The 17,097-nt window shown below is 39.0% G+C and overlaps 1 protein-coding gene across 2 annotated transcripts in view; it reads left to right on the top strand.

Annotated features, from left to right (window-relative positions):
• Window positions 1-11,692, top strand: part of mast3b (microtubule associated serine/threonine kinase 3b) — a 51,830-nt gene extending 40,138 nt beyond the window's left edge. For both annotated transcript variants that reach the window (XM_059341320.1, XM_059341319.1), the window contains 8 exons: window positions 1,286-1,452; window positions 2,606-2,727; window positions 3,474-3,674; window positions 4,817-5,043; window positions 6,401-6,523; window positions 7,866-8,002; window positions 8,572-8,756; window positions 10,122-11,692. In XM_059341320.1, the coding sequence (XP_059197303.1) occupies window positions 1,286-1,452; window positions 2,606-2,727; window positions 3,474-3,674; window positions 4,817-5,043; window positions 6,401-6,523; window positions 7,866-8,002; window positions 8,572-8,756; window positions 10,122-11,224 (2,265 nt within the window). In that variant the 3' untranslated portion in view covers window positions 11,225-11,692. The remainder of the gene's footprint in view (window positions 1-1,285; window positions 1,453-2,605; window positions 2,728-3,473; window positions 3,675-4,816; window positions 5,044-6,400; window positions 6,524-7,865; window positions 8,003-8,571; window positions 8,757-10,121) is intronic.
• Window positions 11,693-17,097: the final 5,405 nt, after the last annotated feature.

Genomic DNA, 17,097 nt, shown 5'->3' with positions numbered 1-17,097 from the left:
TGAGGATATTTGAACTGTTTTTATTTGTGTTTAAGTGTATCAATATTCCTACATGAAAATATGTTATTATGACTGAACACCTCAGTCTTTGACAGAATTGGTAAAGGGTTACTATTGCCACTCTATAATACCGTTCAGACAGCAAAGAATTCAGGGTCTCCGCTAGCCTGGGTATACCCAGACTGCCTTGCACGCTCGAATTTCATTTCGAACCTCCAGGCAGTCTGGCAACCAGGGCCGTTTCTTAGCCCTGTTTTAGGATCCAATCACAGAGCGGGGAGGGACGGCAAGACGATGACACGTACTACTCAGCAGACGGAAGCTTGTAGTTTTGTAGTTTTCTTACAGATCCAACATGGCTCCTGTTTCACCACGAAAAAATGTTTTAGCCTTGCTTCCGACAGGATTTGGGAAAAGTCTAATCTACTAATCTACCAACTAGCCCCGCTACTAGCCCCGCTACTAGCGCCGCTACAAGTGCCGCTACTAGTGCCGCTACTAGCCCCGCTACTAGTCCCGCTACTAGCGCCGCTACTAGTCCCGCTACTAGCGCCGCTACTAGCCCCGCTACTAGTCCCGCTACTAGCCCCGCTACTAGCCCCGATACTAGCCCCGATACTAGCCCCGCTACTAGCGCCGCTACTAGCTGAGAGACCTGCAGCAGCTTGTTTATTGCCCATAAAATCAGTGGATGTGTGTGGCTGAATGTAAACATGCTGCAGGAAAATGTTGCAGAAGCAGAATTGAGCATTTTAGCCTCAAAGTAGAGATGGGCTAGTCTGGCTAGGTCAACCATAGATGTAAGCATCAATTTCTGTCGCTCTACATACGTCATCTGGTATAACTGATTTGGGAAACGTCTAATCTACCATCTAGCGCCGCTACTAGCCCCGCTACTACCCGCAGCAGCTTGTTTGTTGCCCATAAAATCAGTGGATGTGTGTGGCTGAATGTGAACATGCTGCAGAAAAACGTTGCAGAAGCAGAATTGAGCATTTTAGCCTCAAAGTAGAGATGGGCTAGTCTGGCTATGTAAACATCCATTTCTGTCGCTCTACTACGTCATCTGGTATAACTGATCTGATTGGCTAAGAGCTACCTACAGACGCTTTGATAGACATTCTAAGCGCCCAATAAACGGCTCTGGAGGATCGTAAACCACACCTCCTCTACGGAGAAATGAACGGCTGGTTTCCGGACTAATCTCATTTGTGATCAGTCTGGTGTTAGCCAGGCTAGATCTCAGTCCTCTGCTTCACAGCCTCTCTCCTTTTCAATGTTTCAGGTCTACAGCAGCACAGAGCATCTGGCAACACCGTCCAACCTGAGCTTCTCGTCTGACCGCAGCCACAGCGAGGACAAGGAGGACCGCGGGGACGCTGGAGGACTCGGTCCCTCCCCGAGCCCAGCAGACGGCAGCGCAGAGCGCAAACATGCTGGACGCATGGCCAGGTAGGCAGAGTGGTCAGAGGTTTACTGGAAGCTGCTTTTAGGGTCCTATCAAAGCTTTTTTGAATGCTTTGAATTGATCTTATTTTTATTTATTTTTCCTAGTTGATTTCATCTTTATTCAGGACTTACTGTCGGGTTACCACGAGTGCTGGCTAGCTAGCTAGCTTGGTTAGCAGGCTGCATCTGTAACTCACATGAACCGTTAGGATGCTAACTTTGTCTTTGTTTTCAATTGAATCTATGTTACACAGAATTACCAAATAATATCATTGCCTTTTAATTGTTAACATCCCAACTTTTTTTGGAATCAGGGTTGTGAAACTGAACACTGAAACAGATATTTTTAGGTGACCAGAATGTTACAATAAAGTTTTATGAACTGAAAATGTGCAGTGAGACAACTCAAACAGACCCTCAAAGGGGAAAAAAAAAAGTTCAAGGCTATTTAAGCATACACAGTGCCATAGATACTAAATACTAGATACTAGAGGCTATCTCTCTATCCTGTTTGACAGCCAAGGTAGCCACAAGCTAACTACGTCCTGGAGAACACCTGCTTTGTTTCCTATTTTACTCTAAATTGGACCTTAATTTAAGTCAACATCATGCTGTAATGTAAGTAGAGGTAATAAATCAAGTGAGACGGACATTTTCTCATAGACTTCTATATTATTAACTTAGTTTTGCATAATTAATAGTAAAGTAATAATAAAGTGTAGTCGCCCTCATTGGCTTCACTTTTGAGACCCAAAGGCTACGTCCACTTTTATGCACTTTATGGTTATACTTAAAATTACTGCTGGAAATTGTAACCAGCTTCATAAGCATTCTTTAGTTTCAGTGTTAACCCATTGACGCCTAAAACGCCTGTAAAACCTCTGGGCGATTTTAAAATAAGCCCCTAAAACCTGAAGTTTTTCTGGAAATTCAACAGAAGTGTCAACTCTTCCTACTAAATAATAGATTTTTCAGCCTCTGTAGCAGATAGAAATGAAAATCAAAAAGTATTTGAGAGTTTATACAAATACTACAAAACGACTTATCTGCTTTCCAGGCTTCAGTGGGTTAAAGCAGCATGGTGTCGTGTTGTGTGATCATTTGGACACTTGTACCAGTGGAGTTACCTGTTGAACTGGTCTCTGTCTGTTTGTAGCCTCCGGCCCCGGGCCTCCTCCAGCTCCTCCCAGTCTGAGAGGAGCACCAGTCCTCTGGTGATGAGCAGCACCCACAGCCTGGAGACCATGCCCCGCTTCGCCCTCTCCACCGACGATGAAGGTGAATCCAGTTTTCTGTATCGCTGCTTCTGTTAGACCAGGGGTGGGCAATTAATGTCCCCAAGGGGCCACATGACCAATACCACAAAGGTTACGGGGGCCGGACCAAAACTCTGAACTAAATTCTGCTCAATATTAATGTAATCGCTTTATAAAATACAGTAAATTATCTGGTTTTGAGCTGCTACTGATAACAATACATGTTATGATAAGACTGTTAATGTGGAGTAAATCAAATATATATATATATATATATATATATATTTTGAAAGGTAGTGACAGGTAAATAAGAACGAGTGCGTAGTAATTCATATAAAGTTGATTTAAAGTATCAAAAGGCTTCTATAGTGGCTGGCTGACTGGACACAAGGTTTTTTCTTCTGTCATATATATTAGTGGCTATATTTGTTGTCTTAACTATAGTAAAAGTGCTTGTTAACTCAAGTGCTAATGCTAATGTTTGCTATTGTTTCCCACCTCGTAGCTCTTGCGGTGGATTCACAAGGTGACCAAGGAATTTATTAACTTGTTAATTGTTAATTTATTAACTTTTTAGGTGTTTAATAGGCGTTTTTGACAAGGTACATCGGTAACTGGGGTAACTTATACCTAAATCGCCTTCAAAATAAAAGCACTGCGGTTGTATTGATTTCTAATTTCTGGGTAACCTTGCGCGGGCCGGACAAGGACAGCCAACGGGCCGGATGTGCATGTTTAAATCTAACTTCCAACCCTTGGTACCTGCAGCTGAGGTGGTCGTGTCAAACCTTCGGAGGATCAGGATCCGCAGCAACAGCACCGGGGGCAAACACTCGTCCCCCAAGGACCCCGCCGCCCCACGCCGCTTCGGAAACCAGCTGGAGACGCCAGACAGACAGAGACTTCCCTGTGGAGGGAAAGTTCCCAAGTCAGCCTCCGTCTCAGCCCTGTCCCTCATCATCACCACAGGTAGGCCTACATCAACACCTCACACACACTATCAACATATACAGACAATTACATGTACTGACATAAATGAACAAAATATCTTTTGTTTGTTGTCATGAAAGTAAAACTGTAGCAGGAACTTACAGTACAGGCCAAAAGTTTGGACACACCTTCTCATTCAATGCGTTTCCTTTATTTTCATGACTATTTACATTGTAGATTCATCAAAACTATTAATGAACACATGTGGAATTATGTACTTAACAAAAAAGTGTGAAATAACTGAAAACATGTCTTATATTCTAGTAAGCAAAGGGTGGTTACTTTGAGGAATCTAAAATACAAGACATGTTTTCAGTTATTTCACACTTTTTTGTTAAGTACATAATTCCATATGTGTTCATTCATAGTTTTGATGAATCTACAATGTAAATAGTCATGAAAATAAAGAAAAACGCATTGAATGAGAAGGTGTGTCCAAACTTTTGGCCTGTACTGTATGTGTGTGAATATACACATAAGAAGCAGCTTTTTGTAGAGGAAAATATTCACGGCTCTATTAACATTTAATTCACAGCGTAAGAACTTGTTATAAAAAGCCTTTTCCAACACAGGAAGCTTGTTCTGGTTCCTGTTCTTGTTCTTGTTCTTCATTTATAAAGTCTTGACATGCCACCAGACCTCAGCTCTTTATTAAACTGGTCACATAGTAACGATCCAACACGCTCTAGTGATTAATGCTTAATGCTCAGTGTTCTTCGGACAAATACTGAATTTGGAAAAACTGCTTTCAATTTTTCTGCTGCATCTAACTATTCCTAAACATTTAATCCAAATGGCTATAATTTAATGGTTTGATTCTTCAAACTGTCTTTTTAATTTAGAATTTACCTGGAACATCTGACAACATTCACTCAAACTCAACACAATTATAACTATGGGCCAGTTTAAAACTATGATAATCAATAACTCTGCCTTTCACTGTAACTGTTGTTAATGTTTCTGCATGTGTTTTCTCTGTACTCTGTTTCGTGTTTTCTCTGTACTCTCGACATCATTACAAATGAGGGGTTGCCCTCAATGATTCCTGGAGAAAATAAATAAAGGATAAATGAAATTGAACTGGACAGTCAGAGTAAAGTGACCCTGTGTGTGTGTTCCAGATGACTCCCCCAGCGGCCTCCAGCCGAGTCCCATCTCCCCTCGCTCCCTCTCCTCCAACCCTTCGTCCCGGGACTCCTCCCCCAGCCGGGACCTGTCGCTCAGCCCGGCCAGCCTGAGGCCGCCCATCGTCATCCACACCTCGGGGAAGAAGTACGGCTTCACCATGCAGGCCATCCGCGTCTACATGGGCGACAGCGACGTCTACACGGTGCATCACATGGTGTCGGTGGGTTTAACAGGCTCCTGCACAACCTTCAAATATATTCAGATGCATTCAGTTTATTAGTCTGAAGATAAGGCCTTAACCCTTTATCAGGCAAAGAACTATATTTGGTAACTTCAGGTAATATTTTGAGAAAAAAGTTGCAAATTTACTAGATTAAAGTGGCAAATCTACAAGAAAAAAGTTGCAGATTTACGAGAAAAAAGTGGGGAAAAAGCAGCTTTTTTCTCCCACATTCACCACTTTAAATCTCATAAATCTGCACATTTTTTTCTCGTAGATTTGCCACTCGAAGTGATATGCAGACAAATGTTTTCTTACTTTTCCTGTTTTTTTAGAAGTAGAGCTTAACCCTTTATCAGGCAAAGAACTGTATTTGGTAACTTTAGGTAATATTTTGAGAAAAAATGTTGCAAATTTACTAGATTAAAGTGGCAAATCTACAAGAAAAAAAGTCGCAGATTTAAGAGATTTCAAGTGTCAAATCTGCGCGAAAAAAGTCGCAGATTTACGAGAAAAAAGTGGGAAAAAAGCAACTTTTTTCTCACAGATTCACCACTTTAAATCTCATTAATCTACGCATTTTTTTTCTCGTAGATTTGCCACTTTAATCTCGTAAACTTTTTTCTCAAAATATTATTTACGTAGTTTTTTTTTACACATTCTGGCTGTATGTAATATCCTCCAATATTCTCTAGGGTTGAAATTTGGAATTTGCAAGTATTTCAATAAGTGTCCTATTAAGGGTTAAAGTGGTGAATCTGGGAGAAAAAAGTTGTTTTTTTCCCACTTTTTTCTCGTAAATCTGCAACTTTTTAATTAATATAATTGGTAACCATTTACCAAAAGCCTCTCACATTAAAGTCAAGCAGATCAGGATAACAGAACCAACATTCATATTATGTTTCTGGTTGAGATGCTTAGAGAAGAGGATATGTACCTTGTATTTCCATAGTGTGCAAATTCAACAAAAAATTTACAAATTTTAACCAAGATTTGAGAAAAATGGGCATAAAAACTCACCAAGAAAAGAAAGTCATGTTTTATGTCACAATAGACATTTGGACAAAATTTCCCTAATACCAATTATTTGACGTTGCTTCTTGGTTTTTTTTCTCCTTCAATTTTGTTGATTGGAAAATTGGTCTTAAATGTAATTCCAAGTTGCATTAAAAGTAGTCCTAGTGTAGCTGTAGGAACCTTTTTAGCTCCTCAGGCCTGTTGAATGTCATGTGTCCACATCAAGTAATATTAGTAGTATAATGTGTTTTACTCTGCTGACACACGAGAGAGTTATAAAAGACTTTGGTTATGTAATGCTGAAATTAAACTCCTCTCCTCTGTGTTGCTGCTCTGACAGAGTGTGGAGGAGGGCAGCCCGGCTCACCAGGCCGGACTCCGCACCGGAGACCTCATCACCCACATGAACGGAGAGTCAGTCCAAGGCCTGGTCCACCCGGAGATGATGGAGCTGCTCCTCAAGGTACAGAATCTTTAAGGTTTTTAAGGTTCTTTTATTAGTTTTTAAATGTCTTAACGGTCTTGGGCCATCTTATCTATCGGATATGCTTTTATCATATCAACCCTCGCGGGTCCTGAGGTCCTCTGGTACCGGCCTTTTAATTATTCCAAGAGTTAAAACTAAAACCTCGCCTATGGAACAGCCTGCCAGAGGACATCAGGACTCAGAGACTGTTGATGTTTTTAAAAGGAGGCTCAAGATCCACCTGTTTGGTCTAGCTTTTAACTGAATTTTTTACCATTTATTTAGTTATTTATTTATTTCCCGTTGTATTTTAGTTTTTATCTTTTATTTTCTATCCTGTTGTCTTTTAGTTTTTATCTTTTATTTTCTATCTGTTGTCTTTTAGTTTTTATCTTTTATTTTCTATCTGTTGTCTTTTAGTTTTTATCTTTTATTTTCTATCCTGTTGTCTTTTAGTCTTTTAGTTTTTATCTCTTATTTTCTATCTGTTGTCTTTTAGTTTTTATCTTTTATTTTCCATCCTGTTGTCTTTTAGTCTTTTAGTTTTTATCTTTTATTTTCTATCTGTTGTCTTTTAGTTTTTATCTTTTATTTTCTATCCTGTTGTCTTTTAGTTTTTATCTTTTATTTTCTATCCTGTTGTCTTTTAGTCTTTTAGTTTTTATCTTTTATTTTCTATCTGTTGTCTTTTAGTTTTTATCTTTTATTTTCTATCCTGTTGTCTTTTAGTCTTTTAGTTTTTATCTTTTATTTTCTATCCTGTTGTCTTTTAGTCTTTTAGTTTTTATCTTTTATTTTCTATCCTGTTGTCTTTTAGTCTTTTAGTTTTTATCTTTTATTTTCTATCCTGTTGTCTTTTAGTCTCTTAGAAACACTCAGACTGCTGTGGCAGGTACTCGCTAATCAGTTGATTGATTGATTGTGTTTATTTCGAACATGCAAGCAAGTAAAAAAACAAAAAACAAAAAACTAGTTTAAATATTAATAGATGAATAAATAAAAAACAAAACAAAAAAGCAAAAAAAAAAATTGAGAAGACAGACACTTTCTGCAAGCTCGAAAGGGAGTAGGAAGAAGTAAAAAAACGTATCGAGTCCTACCCCTTAACAGGTCTCTATATCTATATACATATATATATATGAATAATCAATATAGTCACATACAAATATTATAAACAATTATATATATATATATATATATACTATAAACAATTTATATTACATTGTGAATACCTATACATGTATAGTGTAAATTACTATATAAATATAAATATTATAAACATAAACCTTTTTCATCCTTAACACAACTAATAATTGTTTTCTTCCTGTGAAATGTGCAGAGTGGCAGCAAGGTGGCCATTCAGACCGTCGCGCTGGAGAACTCCTCCATCAAAGTGGGTCCAGCTCGAAAAACCAAACACAAAGGCAAGATGGCTCGACGCAGCAAGAAGAGCAAGAGGAGAGATAACTACGACAGGTGAGAGTCTGAGGATGGTTCCTGCAGAGTTACTCATCGTTGTTTACTCTGTGAGGTTGGTAACAAAGTCTCTGTCTCCCCCTAGTGGTAGTATTTTATATTCCTAAAATTACTATTTATGTTTGTAAATGTTTGTTTTTGTTGTTATTAATTATCTAAATGTGTACCAAGAACCTACATGAATAAGTTATGTACATAAATTGCCACAAATTATATATTTTATATATAATAAAAAACAATAAATGAATGGTAAAATCCAAGATGCATGTTGATATTGACAGAGATTCCTAAAACCCCTCCAACCCTGCTCAATCCACTAACCTACAAAATGGATATGATGAAGTCATATTCCATTTAATTTCTGATATTAAATTATATTCTGGGACAACTTTAGGTGCATTAAATGTTCTTGACCAAACAATTACCCAGCTGTGCTAAATGATGAATCCCACCTCGGCATAATTGTTTAAGCTCTACTTCCTAAAAACCAAGAAAAGTAATAAAACCATTTGTCTGTCTATCACTCGGAGCATGAACATCTCATGTCTGACTGGTTCCTCCTCCTGCAGGCGGCGGAGCATCTTGAAGAAGTTGTCCAAGCAGAGCACCGTGATGCACAGCAGCCGCTCCTTCAACTCCGGCCTCCACCACTCGGTTTCCTCCAGCGAGAGTCTTCCAGGCTCCCCGACACACAGCCTCTCCCCCGGGCCCTCCACGCCCTGCCGGAGCCCCGCCCCCGACCACCAGACCTTCGGTGAGCTCAGTGGGACTCCAGAATAATTCATGACGATATTAAATGGTCGTGGTGTCAACAATAATCGATTCGGCAATGCATCGCAATGCGGGGCATGCACGATTCAGCATTGATGCGGCAAAGTGCCGTAATCGATTATGTTTATTTCCTGTCCTCCAGTGGAAAGTTGTGGGGGACAGGGTGGGAATTTCACACTCTGGCCTTGATGCCCTGTGAAAAAATGTTCAATTTATGGCCCAGGTGGCCTTTGCGCCCCTGTCAAAGTTCCAGTAAACACAACGCTAACCCGACCCACTCCCTGTCCTTGGAGACGTGTGCATCAACACATGGCTCATTGAATATTCTAATGAGCCATGTGTTGATGCAGCACAGGTAAGCTAGTGGGACAAGCTGTTTTGATATGTTGTGACTGAAGTATGTGGTAGTATTTGACAGGACTTAACATTTATGTTTTTATAGAAAGTACTATTGATAGGTAATCACCATTGCATTTGCCTATTTAAAGTCAACTCGTTAACGTTACATTTTTGCGTCATGAAAACTAGCGATAGCTAGCTAGTTGGGATAACGCTAACGTCTTCCCTAGCTCAGGAACAAGGGCTCCACATTTAGCTGATGTAGATTTCACCTCAGCAGGTTCCTTTTTATGGCAGGAGGAGGCATTTCTCTTTCCTTACTCTTAGATGAACTCAGGCAGGAGATTCATTTTGCCATCTTTTCAAAACAGGTTCATTTGTCATTTTCCAAAAAGGTCCTTTCTAATATATTTAACATATTGTGCATTAATGTTTCTTGGTGAATGAGAAGGTTAAGGTATTAATCTGAAAGGTAAAACCAGCGTAATTTAACCAAACAGCCTTTATGCCCTGTCATGTGGCCTTTGTGCCCTTAAAATAAGTGTGAACAGGAAGGCCAAATCACCTTGCCCCTAAAATGACAAAATTCCAAGCCTGGTGGGGGCAATTGCTCTGTCGCTAGTTTGAACTCCCAACTACAACTCCAGTTTAAAACTGTGTTAAACTCCAAACTAGTGACAGAGCAGAGTGGATGATACACACATAGCAGCCAATAAAATCTATTGTTATTAGGCCTATCTGACTGCTTCTATTGCCTCATGACTGACGAAAAATGTCCCTTGTTGTGTGCAGTATAATTGTGATGCATCGTAGAATCGAATGGAATCTAATCGTTACCTGGTGAATCGTAATTGAATCGAATTGTGAGGGCAGTGCCAATGCACACCCCTAGTAAATGGTTCTTGTGGACACTTAAACATCTGAGAGCAGGTTTCAGTCGAGGCTTTATATTTGTGTCAATATTGTAAAATGTTGAGATTTATTCTAACATTTTCCCTCTGCTTTCCAGAAACTAACTCTCCTCAGAGCACGTCTCCCTGCTCCAGTTCTCCCAGTTCCCCCGCTGCCCACATCAGACCCAGCTCCCTCCACGGTCTGGGCTCTAAACTCAACACGCAGCGCTACACCAAGGTGGGCCGCAGGAAGTCCACCAGCAACATCCCCCCGTCTCCTCTAGCCTGCACCTCCTCCTCCTCCTCCTCCACCCAGCCTCTCTCCCCTCAGCGCTCCCCTTCTCCACTCTCCGGCTTCGCCAAAAGCCTCCACAGCTTCCACGGTAAGACGCTGTCCCCGCCCACCATCGTCAGACACATCGTGCGTCCCCGCAGCGCCGAGCCGCCGCGCTCTCCGCTGCTGAAGAGGGTCCAGTCGGCGGAGAAGCTGTCGGGAGTTTATCACGCCGATAAGAAGTCGTACACGCCGCGCCGACACACGCTGGAGGTGCCGTTCTACTGCGAGGGGGACCTGCTGGGGGACCCTGAGGGGGAGGGGCCCTGTGGAGGCTCCTACATGGGGGGCTACATCAGCAGCCAGAGGGTCGAACGCTCCGAGCAGCTGGTCGTGATGCGCAAGCTCAACCTGTCGGAGCGCCGGGACTCCTTCAAGAAGCAGGAGGCGGTGCAGGAGGTGAGCTTCGACGAGCCGGAGGAGAAAACCAGCACCACGGTTACCGTGACGACCACGGCTCCGGGAGCCCAAACACAACATCAACATCAGCAGCAGCAGCACAGGATGGCGTGGATGGACGCTCGCCTCCAGAGCAGCGTGGAGGTGGAGCTGGAGGTCCCGGTGGTCCGGAGGTTCACGCTGGTGCCTCAGATCGCCGTGCAGGGCTCCACGGAGAGCGAGCAGGACGAGTGGGAGCCGTGCTCCGACGGAGAGGAAACCAGCGAGACGCCTGAGCTGGAGGTGGTCGTCACGTCAGCTCCGCCCCAGCAGGCAGGACGTCCTGCTAACGCCAGCTGCAGCCAGGCAGCAGGACGTCCTGCTAACGCCAGCTGCAGCCAGGCAGCAGGACGTCCTGCTAACTCCCAGGCAGCAGCAGGAGGTCCTCAGGTGGAGACGTCTGAGTCCAGAGAGGAAACGCCTCCTAAAGCGCCTCAGAGGAAGTGACGACTCACCACTACTGCTCATATCTTTTCTTTCAAGTCTTTCAAAACTGTTTGTAAGCTCATTTACAAACTAGTCTGGGCGACAGAGCGTGGGAGAAGATTTTACTTGAATTTTTTAATTGTATATATTTGCCTGAAGGCATTGCAGACGTTCTGGTCTTATTTATTACATTTGTAACTTGTGACACAGAAAGAGGGAAGTTCTCATTGGTTGAATAGCCAAGGCTCAACATTTTTGTATTCATAAAATGTGGTTTCATGTCTTTTGACTGGATTGTTTTTTGTATAAATGTGTATTTTTAAATGAATTGTCACCGCACAGAGTCGTTTGATAATGCTGGGAATAATTGTTGTAGGACCAAAAGGTACGAGGAGTCATCTCAGAGCTCAAAGTGTTTTTGTTCTTTTTTCTTGGTCAGTTTCGATTTGAACAGTGCAGCTTCCAACCGTTTATTACTGCTGTTATATTAACCTCTGAAAACTGAATGGATTTTGGATCAAACATGGTTGACGTGTAATTTTCTGATCAGTTGTCAGCAGTTATATCTGTAAGATACAGAAAAAACTACCTTGATCCATTCGTTAACTCTCTTTTCTCTCATGTGTTTATGACTTAAGAACAGGTGAAAAAAAGGTTTTTGACAGGATAATCTTTCAAAGGTATGTAAACCCACTGTATTAACAACAACAACAGGTTGTTTAATGCACTTTGTTTTCATTTAAATAAACATTTTGCCTTTTTTTGTCAGGCTGAAGTGCCTCAGGCTCACACAGGTGGTTTCCCTTTTGGGTCAGAAACATTTTTTTCCTGTTGTATTACTGTATTTCCTTGAAGCAAACATGAATTATTTCAGTTTGATTTAAAACACGGGGTACTGGTGCACTAGCACCTCTTGTGGCTGAAATGAGTATTACAACAACAAAACACAAAAAAAACAGTTTTTTCCCCCATGACATTTTTTTGGTAACTTATAAAATCTTCCTGAGATCCGGATTCTTTTTACCCATTCTTAAGTCATTTTCTAGATCTACATTCTTAAAAAAAAACAAAGTTGAAAAGTGGAAGTAAAACTTTTCACTCGTCAGACACAACTATAAAATCAGTAGAGAAAGAAGCAGCCCTGACATATTTTTCTTACATTGGTCTAACAAAAGACTAGCTAGTTAGCTAGTTATTGTGACCCTTGTTTCTCTAACAAATTGGTCAGATTTGCCGTGAAATAAATGTTCTTCCGTTCACTTTTTGATCATGTTCCCTGCAGAGTGAATTCATGGTAACAGCATCTGTTTTTTTTTTTTTAAATCTGGTCAGTGCAGATTAACGTTGCACACTAAAAGTCCAATCTGTTGTGAAGTCACGATGAAGCCAACTTTGAGAAATATTCCGTGCCATGATATGAGAGCTGTGTCCTCTACGTCATGTCACTGATGGCAGAAATGTCAGTTTAAATTGATTTTAGTTGTTTCTAATGTCAACATGAACATGTTTTAAAGTGTTTTTTCTGCAGCAGTTATCACAATCTAGACAACATCTCATGAGAAAAATTGAGGCTGGTACAGAACATGACACTCTGTTTTGTTTCTACTTGGTATAAACTCATTTTTGTCACTTTTTTTGTAAACACTGAGCGAGCACGGCTGCAACAACGTGTTGTACTCAAAGCATGCAATTTGCAGGAAAAAACATTGAGCAGCCAAATTGAAGTTTTCTCCAGAGCCTGGAGGGAAACTTATTTTGTTTTTGTCATTCTTTACGTATTATAAGACGACATTTTGTACCTGGAATAATGTTGCATCTTGTGTATTTTTTGGAGTATCTTTTCCTGAAACTGTAGCTTTGTCTTTGTTTTTTTTTCACAAGCATGTAAGAAACACCAGGCCTACAAGAGCTGTTCCTACTTATTGACTGTGTCGTGATGTTTACATCAAGGGAGGAAGTGCACTAATGTATTTTGAGGGGAATTATTCATTTTGAAGGTGAATTGAAATCATAAGAGGGAAATCCCTTACGTTAAATCCAAACCCAGGGCTTCTTTGAACAAATGTTTTATGTCTTTGTATTGTACAAATATTGATGTATATTTTGATAACAAAGCTTGTGTATTATTCCAGATATGTTGAAGGACTTGATATGCACAATGACAATTTGAGGCAACAGGATTTTGGGGCCTTGAGGGAACAGGCTGTTAGTATTTTGGACGTACCTCCAGAGTTTTGACGTTTTATCGTCTTTTTTTTGTCCGTGACTGTTGCTGGCTTTTGTACCGACTTTCTCCCGAGTCTTCTGTTTCTAAAAGCATCAGAACTGTCGATACTTAAACTCCTCTTCCTCCTTAAATCTCATGATGACGATGTTTTACAGGATGCTGTTGTCGCTGAATGGCTCGTTATTTTTGCAGTCTGACAGAATTGTTTACAACGGACAAACATGCGATGTACTGTACAAACGTTTTCTATCCTGTGGCTGTGAACCATGAAACTACCCTCTTTGATACCGAGAAAGAAAACGAACACTCGAACATATCTGATTTTTTTTTTTCTTTTCTTTTGAACATGTTCAGAAAGAGTCATTTAGCACCAAGCTGAGAAGCATTTAGCCATTTTACATGCACTTAAGTAACTGGTTCATCAGCAGCTTTTTGAAAATACCTGTTTTCATAAACATGTAAAGAAAAAAACGCTGGTCTGTTATCAGGGCTCAGGAATGAGAGGAGACCTGGTTAAAACAACAAAAATATAGTCATGGAAAAAATTAACAGACCGCCCCTTTTATTCAATTTCTCGTTCATTTTAATGTCTGGTACAACTAAAGGTGCATTTGTTTGGACAAATATAATCATAACAACAAAAATATCTCATAAGAGTTTAATTTAAGAGCTGATATCTAGACATTTCCATAGTTTTCTTGATAATAACCAAAATCATAATCAAGAAAACCATGGAAAATGAACAATAAATTGAAGAAAACAACGGTGGTCTAATCATTTTTTCCATGACTGTAGTTTTATAAAGGGAAAGTAATGGTGAAGAGGGATGGATTATTATTATTATTATAGGGAAAATTATTACTCTTAATGTATATTCATGTAGATAGAATAATAGGATGCAAATTACACAAACTCAAACAGCTGGTTTAACACTAAAGGTTGCAGAGTAAAAGTAAATTTCATGCAAAAATTATTGCATCCAAAAAAAAAAAACGACAGACGACAATTGCATGTAAACCTGATATCTCTGAATAACCTGGTTTCTTATGTGTATGTAAATGATTTCAGTGATCTCCACTCGCTGAAGGCTTTAATTCTGTTCTGCAGAATTAAAGCAAAAACAAAGAGAGTTCAGCCGCTGGAGGTGAGCAGAGAAATGATTCTCAGCTGGTGTTAAAGTTTCTCTTCAGGAACCACCTGGCAGGTCAACCTGTTGTACATGTGCATGTGTTCCTGTGGACTCTTCTGTTCAGTGCATGCTGCATGAGACAAGCACACATCTGTGATACTTGACTGCATGGTAACCGGCGCTGTCGCCCTCTACTGTGTTTTCTTGTGCAACAAATAAAATTTGTATTTCTCTTTGACTCGTCCTTTGTCTCAGTCCTCTGGTGTTTTATGCTCTTTGTCCTTGTTTTCACAGAGAGTGATGCTGAGTCACATGCAGTTTGGAGACGCAGCTTTAGAAAATAAACAGAAATGCCGGCTGACACAAGTTTTTTTTTTTTCAAAATATTTTTATTGTCAATTTTCAGAGTGACAAATAACATACATATACAAATAATAAAGATAATAAAAGGAAAATAAATAAAAATTAGACACAAACTATGACATATCAAAACAAAGTATACACAATATAATGTCAGAGTCGAATGTCCACTTAAGTGTATCAAATTTCACAATAGGTACATTTCAAGAATACACGATAATAGGCTGAAACAAGTTTGAGAAGGTTTTTTATAAATGTGGTGATGCGCAGCCAGCCACACACTGTTAGACTTCTTTTATGTCACACTTTTTGTTCAATTTATTTAATTTAATTTAAAATATTTAATTCATCCAATCCAATCCCCTTTATTTATATAGCACAATTTTAGCAAACACAAGGTTTCCAAAGTGCTGCACAAACAATAAATACATAACACAATACAAAGAGATGTAGTAAACAATAGATCAGCAAGATGCAATAAGATAAAATAAATTAAAAAATGGGATAAAAATAAATGAAATAAAATATAAAGTGTACTGCCCGCACAAAATAAAATATGCATGTATACAAATAAAAACAAAAAAAAATCTCTTTATTTATGCCGAAGAGGTTATTCCTGAGGCAGGAATAGTCAAGTCAAGTCAAAGTTTATTTATAGAGCACATTTAAAAACAACCTCAGTTGACCAAAGTGCTGTACAGTTATTAAAATAGAATAAATCATACACAGATAGGTATAAATAAAAACAGTAAAACAATAAAATAGTAATAAAAACTCAGTCCAAAACAGAGTCAGAGATAAAAAAGACAAATAAAAGGGTAAAAAAAAGTAAAAAGAAAGCCAAGGATTCTTGCCTAGCTGGGACTGAACGCCAAGGAGAATAAATAGGTTTTTAATAATGTTTTAATAGTAAAAGATAAAACAGAACATGTAAGCACCATGCGGCAGAAACAGTTCAAATGTCCAGCAGTAATAATACTGCTAAATAAAATGATTTAAATTGACAATAAAATAAATAAAAGTAACTAAGAAAAAGATAATAAATAATTTAATAATATGCAATAATCTGACAAGAGATATTTAGTTATTATTTATTATTCTACTTATACAATACATTTTGCAGAGACATTACAATAATCATGTCATTCAGATTACAGTAATGTAACATTTTCAGGAACAGCAAACTATAAACTGCTGCATCTTCCCACCAGCAATTTGCTTTTAACAACATTCAAGCAGATTTATTACTGACCTAACTAATTTGACATTATTATTTAGTTATTGATATTACTTTTTTTTTTTTTTTTTAAACAACTGGAAATACTAGCATCTGTTTACAATGTAACTGACTTGTTGCCAGGATATTTGCCTCGACAATAAATAGAAACACTGATCTAGGATCAGTCCTGTAAATGTCCACTAAATTAGTTGTTTATGAGTTTATATTCTTTATGAGAGTCTGTAAAACTGTGATGCTGCAGGTTTTTTTTTTAAACTTTATCCAAGTATTCAATTTACAAATTATGTCAAACATTAACACATAACACAATACATAAGAACTCTTTCACAGATACAAAAACGAAAAGTCAATAAATAAAATAACTTAATTTACAGAATGTATTCCCAAAGTCTCAGATAAGATAGAACCTAAATAATAATAAATAAATAATTAAATACTAATAGTTAATACAAAATCATTACATCATAAAATGCCAGGAAGTACTTCAAATATCTTTTCATAGTAATCTAAAAATTGTGTATTCTTTTTATTTTTAACCAGGGCTAAGGATTTATAAAGTGAATTAAATTCAACCAAAAAATGAGGAAAGGTTGGCTTGGAGGCTGAAAATGTTTGCTTATGAATAAAATATTTTCCCAGTAAAATGAAAAAATTCACTAAATACTGAAGACACTTGTTCTTCTTATTTTCATAATAACATATAACATCTTTTAGGGAAAAACAGTATGACATGTTAACATGGGTGAAGACATGAGAACACAAGTCCGACCAAAATTGCATTGTGACATTACATTCAAAAAACAGATGGTTCAAAGTTTCATCAGCATGCCCACAAAACACACAAGAGCTGTCCACATCCATGAATTTTGAAATGAAAGAGTTAACTGATGCTGCAGTTCTACTCTCCCGCCGCCAGGTGTCACTGACGTGCTCAGTGA

The sequence above is a fragment of the Centropristis striata genome, chromosome 9 (assembly GCF_030273125.1).
Source record: "Centropristis striata isolate RG_2023a ecotype Rhode Island chromosome 9, C.striata_1.0, whole genome shotgun sequence".
NCBI classification, from domain to species: domain Eukaryota; kingdom Metazoa; phylum Chordata; class Actinopteri; order Perciformes; family Serranidae; genus Centropristis; species Centropristis striata.
This window is presented reverse-complemented; position numbering and strand designations above follow the sequence as displayed.